The following is a 5,723-nucleotide window of genomic DNA, read 5'->3' on the forward strand; positions in this document are numbered from 1 at the left end:
TTTTTCCATGTTAAACTATGATTAATTCTGAAGAAATCTCTGTAGATTTTGCTTGTTTGCTGGCTTCAGTTATTAGATTTTTCTTTTTTTTTTTTTTTTTTTTTACAATCAAATTGATTTTTCTCTAAGTTCTGCCTTAATCAAAAAAGTAACAAAATGTGGTCAGAGCTCACACAAAATTTGATAATCTTTAGATAATTAGTCTCATTTTATTCTGTAAGTACCAGCAATCAACTACAAAATCTTCTTCTTCTACAAAATGGAACATTCTTCTTCAGGAAAATAAAACATTTTGCTAATTTAATGGCACCCCATTCTCAAATTAATATGAAAAAAGAACTAAAAACCTAACTTTCTTCTCTAGATATTAATAATTTAATTATTCTCCATCTCATTGTCCTTCTCATCATTCTCATCAGAGAACACCACAATCTCAAAATCATCTTTCTTCATCTTCTCTGGAGCAGATGAGCTGTTGTTATCTTTATTCAGACTTTGTAATTAATTCAGAAATCCCTTCATCTTCTTCTCAATTCTCTCTCTTGATACACTGACTGCAGCAAGATAATTATAACTATAGATTATGATCTTGGCCTCAAGTCTGGCTATTATTTGGCAGAATCAGGCCTCCCTACATACAGTAATAGGATGCTGTGTCTGGCTTGTTTTGATCTAAATATGTCAGAACCATTATCAAATTTCATTACTTTTAGATTCTATCTTCTTTTTCTGTCAAGCTTCATTTTCAGTCTCTGTAGTCTCTTCTCAGTAATGCTTCTTCTCTTTCTCTCTCTTCTTTTACTGAGAGATCATAAGCTGATGCTTATGGTACTTCTTTAACTTGCTCTTGGCAAATCACTTGATTATTAACTCTTCAATAACTTTATCTTTAATTGTCTTGCAATCCTTCTCACTGCTATTCTGTCTGCAATGAATGTTAATATGATTTAATGCAAACTACTGAGAGTGCATACTACCCATGTTTTGCTTGAATTCTCTTTAGCATATTATAGTGTGCCTTGCAATCCATCTCTCCTGTCTTGAATATGTCTTTTTAATGATCTTTCAAGGTCTGGCAGTGCTTCTGTGCTGCATGGATCTTCTCTCTTATTGAATATTGTTTTGGCCCCATCTTCACAATTGTATGTGATGAGTTGAATTGCTAGCTACAGGATAATAGAATTATAGAGTGTATTAATCAAGTACTGTAGAATGGTTACTATACACATTGTTTACATTCTACAGGCATGTTGCTATAGGCAAGATCAATGTGTTGTTGCTATGCTGGCTACAGGATAATAACATCAGATCAGTCTCTCTTCTCTTCTCTTTCTCTTCCTCTTCTTCTTCTTTCTCTTCAGAGCTAATGTTGATGATTCCCCCTCTCTCCCCTTCCTCCCCCTCTCTACCATCTTTTTATTTACTGCACTTCAACATCTGTGTGTACAACAAACATATACTGTGACAAAATGGGTTGCATTAAGAGATGAGTGCTTGCAGAATACTGCTCTGGCACATATTATTTACTGATAAGATGTTAGTTTTCTCTGTGCATGTTCATTTTACACAGCTGGAGAGGAGCAGCACAAGACCACATTGAAAGAATGGGCCCTGAAGAAGAGCAATTAGTATAAAGCTAATAAAGATGTTGATCTGGCCAACTTTAACCAGAAGAATTTCTGCCTCTGTCCCCCTGTTCAAAATTGGAAGGCTGGCACTTGTATGTTAAAAAGTAACAATTTTTGGTAACAGTCTTGATGCTAATTGATGAAAATAGGTGCTATCAAGAAAATCCATCACTTTCAGAGCTCTACTGAACTAATCTTGCCAGTGGCCCTGTTCCAGCAATTGATTTGAGAAATTACTTTGTCCTGTCATCAAGAATATAAATATTGCTGGTAATGTACTGTCATTAAGTTACTTTAGAAGACAGTTAAAGCAATCTTGTGTGCTCTGTTTGAGTATAAGTTACTCTTAGCAATAGCATCAATAATTATACTAAGTAATATAGGCTCTATTATGACAATGGTGCACTATAAGTGTATTACAGTTAACACCAATAATATGAAGCTTGTTCTTAGCATCAGTGCCAAAATCAGATTGAACTATTTCAGCCTAATTGATGCACCTGATCATCCTACCCCTGCCATCACTACCCACTGCCTGCATGCTGCTCCCATCCTGTCAACTACTGCTGCTGCTGCTTCACCACCACCACCACTGTCCACCACCACCTCTCTGCCTCCCCCTGGCACCATCAGGGTCTTTGCCTGTCAAATAGCAGGTATTAGAGCCCCTGTCTGGTTCACAAAGCTGGTTCTGGAGGAGCAGGAGGAGGAGGAGAAGGAGAAGAAGAAGAAGAAGTAGAAGAAGGAGAAGAAGAAGGAGAAGAAGAATGATGATAATGATGAAGATGATGACAATAATGATGATGAAGATGATGACAATAATAATAATGAAGATGATGACAATAATGATTAACTTGCCATTTAGGCAGTTTCTGTTTGTTTACTGGCTTCAGCTATTAGTTAGTTTTAATACTTTATTTCTTTTAAGAATCAAATTGATTTTTCTATGGGTTCTGCCTTCATCAAAAAAGTAACAAAATTTGGTAACAGTCCACATAAAATTTGATCAGTTTGACTCTTCCCTATGAATTTGACACAATAGGACCAGGAATCCTGATCCCATTCCAGTCCTACTATGGATCCAGCCAGAATGAGAAATGGGAGTCTACCATCTCTGCTGAGATGGAATGTGGGACATAATTTTCTATTTGAGGATGGGACCAGGAAATAATTTCTGGAATAGGGATGGGAACAGAATCTCAAGCTCTTGAGTGGGATGAGACATGGAACTGAGATTTCATATTTGGGATTCCAGCTGTTTCTAAATTCAGGACCAGAACCAGGTTCAATGGAAAATGGAATTCTGTTCCAGTCCTGAATACCAGTCTAGTTAAGATTTATTCTGAGTTTCTTTTATAATATCTTGGTGCTGTAATAATTGCCTGTATTTCTCTGGACTGTAGTTATAATTCTGCCTCTGAAACTGTTACTGATTGGTAAATTATAGTCAGAAGATTAACTCTTTCTATATCTGTAACTTCTGACAGTATAATTTCAGATTCTTATTAATAAAGTTTTTGTTCAGAGAGCATGCTATCTGTAGCTGTAGTTCAATACTATCATAAATGTATTGAATAATGTGATCTTTGTCAGTTATACCAGCTTCATTCAGGAGGTTTATCTTTCATGTCAGAAATTTAATTATAGGAAGTTCATCTCTTATTAAAAAGTGTATCTTAGATAATTTGCTTTCTGAGTGACTGTTATTTTTAAAATATAATACTGTTGCTGTAACTGAAGTTTTCATTTATATATAGATATGTTCATTCTCTGTCTTGTCTATAAGATGAGAGCAGTATATTACTTAAGAGCATCTTCTTTCAAATATTATAGCAATACATGGAGAACAGCTTTCTTTAATTCAATAGCTACTATTTGTTCTATATAATAAATAAAAAATTGCACTCTAGTTTCTTTAGAATTGAAGAGCATGACTTTATTGAGTTTCAAGTAAGTTGTAGTTTCTTATTTGTTACAGCATGTGCTATAGTGCCACCATCTTGTATCACCCCTTCTATAAGAAGGTGAGTGAGATGGTCTAAGATGATACCAGTAATATGAATGATCATAGTCACTGTCTGATAAGTCTGATTTACTTGATAAAGATGGTTTCCCATTTTTATCTTATAACATATGTTCATGATTATAAGCTGATGATTGTGAATGAGATGAAGTTTGGTGATTATAAGTGAAGAAAGATCTTCTATTATTATTTCTGATTATCAAGAAAATGTTTCTGGTCTGTCTAGATTCAACTGTTTCATCACTATAAAAGAATGCATCTTGATGAGCTTCATGATATTGTTGAGAGAGATTCTCTTCACTCTCTTGAAAACAATCATGTAACTTTCTATTACTTGCTGACATGTTTGCTGATAAGTTAATCTGTAGAGCTCCTCTACTAACTTCAAGAGAGTTAAGATCTCATATGTTCAGAACAGAATAATGAAAACTCTCAAGAAAACTTATTATAGCTGTTAATTTATTCAAGTTAATATTATCAAGTAATAAAGTGTTGCACTTTTTGCAAATGTAACAGAAGTTAGTTTGCATTTCAACAGAATTCTTCTCAGAAGAAAGAGATATTTATTTTAAAAATATGATGTATCTCTCATTCTGTTGTTGTGGACCCTGTTGGAACTATTCAATCTATTGTTTGAAGAATCTAACTTCAGTATATAACTTTCTATCTGAGTTTGTGAAATCTTTTACTGCATTCAATAAAATCTTTCTCTATTAAGCACTTTCCAGTATATATACTACTTCTGCTCTACTGTAATTCTGTTCTGATAGAATATACTGCAAATATTGTAGATCATCTTCAGAAAAGATATTATAATATAATAGCACAAGAAATGTGTCTGTTGTAGTATGGATTCCGGTACCATATTAGGACAAAAGTTGTTCTGGTCTGAGGCACAAAACCCCTCCAGCTACTATCTCTGAGCTATATAAACCATCTATAGCCCCTGCATCTTGCTCAATATCTTCATGCACCTTTGTACTTTTCTACACACTCATTCTTTATTGCTAGTTTGGTTATTAGTTAGAGAATATGAAGATCTCTTGTTTATGAAGCTTACTACTATTTCTTATTAGAGCTGCCTGTATTAGTACAGGCTCTTTAGTACTATTATTTCTTATAAGCTTAGATGTCTGTTAAGGCATGCTTCTCTGTTCTTACTACTTGGCCATTACCATTCTTACTATATTGTGATTTTTCATCCTTCTTGCACTCTCACCATCTCAACTAACTTGTCTACTTTGATGAGGCATTCCATCATACTCCACTTCATTTGGTAACCAAGCTGAGACCTGAAGATGATGATGTGGTGATTTGGTGGCTGTCAAGAAAGAAAAATAAATTCTGAGACACATGAAGCAATACACTATTTCAAGGTAAGATCTTATGGACTAGAAATACAGTACTAATCAGGTTTTTGTTTAGAAATAAGATTAGGGAGCTTAGATTTGAATGGCTCTTATCTAAAGCTTGCCTGATAAATAGATTTTTTGGAAAGATATTAAATCATTAAGAAACAACAGAATATACTGTATGATATGACTAAAGATCAAGAAATCAAGAAATCAGAATCAGAATCAACTATAGTTGAAGGTACTACAGAATTGTATGTGACTATGTTACAAGATGAGGACAGAAGAATTGTGGTTCACTCTTACATTTCTATGCCTTCCTCTGGTATGGCAAATGCATCTTGGTTTGATGGCAGAGATGCTATCTTGTTTATTGAAAGATTTTATCAAATGTGCAAGAATCATGGGGTAATTGACTCTAAGAACATTATTGAATGGTTGACTAGATACTGTATTATATGGATTGGAGAATGAATGAAGACCTTAGAAGACTACAAGAAAGATAATTGAGAAGTATTCTCTAAAGAGATTATTTATAAATTTTGTAATCAGAACATTACTTATAAGATTTACTGTCAGAATTATCTTTAAGTAATTATAAAGAAACTGCATGCTTAGAATAGCAACATTCACATCTATATTTGAGAATACACTACTATTGCCAGTACAGTACAAGCCAATGAAAGACTTGATGAATTCACTAAGATGTCTTGGTTTCTT

The 5,723-nt window shown here is 33.9% G+C and overlaps 2 protein-coding genes across 2 annotated transcripts; one reads left to right on the forward strand and one right to left on the reverse strand.

The window, feature by feature from the left end:
- Window positions 1-375: 375 nt before the first annotated feature.
- Window positions 376-1,030, reverse strand: CIMG_12826 (uncharacterized protein; the record flags this gene model as incomplete). The annotated part of the gene is made up of 4 exons (XM_004445813.1): window positions 376-472; window positions 640-672; window positions 860-925; window positions 978-1,030. 4 exons carry the CDS (start codon window positions 1,028-1,030, stop codon window positions 376-378), a joined length of 249 nt encoding a protein of 82 aa, XP_004445870.1.
- A 995-nt stretch (window positions 1,031-2,025) lies between these two features.
- On the forward strand, window positions 2,026-2,367 carry CIMG_12827 (uncharacterized protein; the record flags this gene model as incomplete). Its single annotated transcript, XM_001247119.1, has 1 exon — window positions 2,026-2,367. One exon carries the CDS (start codon window positions 2,026-2,028, stop codon window positions 2,365-2,367), a length of 342 nt encoding a protein of 113 aa, XP_001247120.1.
- Window positions 2,368-5,723: the final 3,356 nt, after the last annotated feature.

This window comes from Coccidioides immitis (genome assembly GCF_000149335.2).
Source record: "Coccidioides immitis RS genomic scaffold supercont3.1, whole genome shotgun sequence".
Classification (NCBI taxonomy): domain Eukaryota; kingdom Fungi; phylum Ascomycota; class Eurotiomycetes; order Onygenales; family Onygenaceae; genus Coccidioides; species Coccidioides immitis.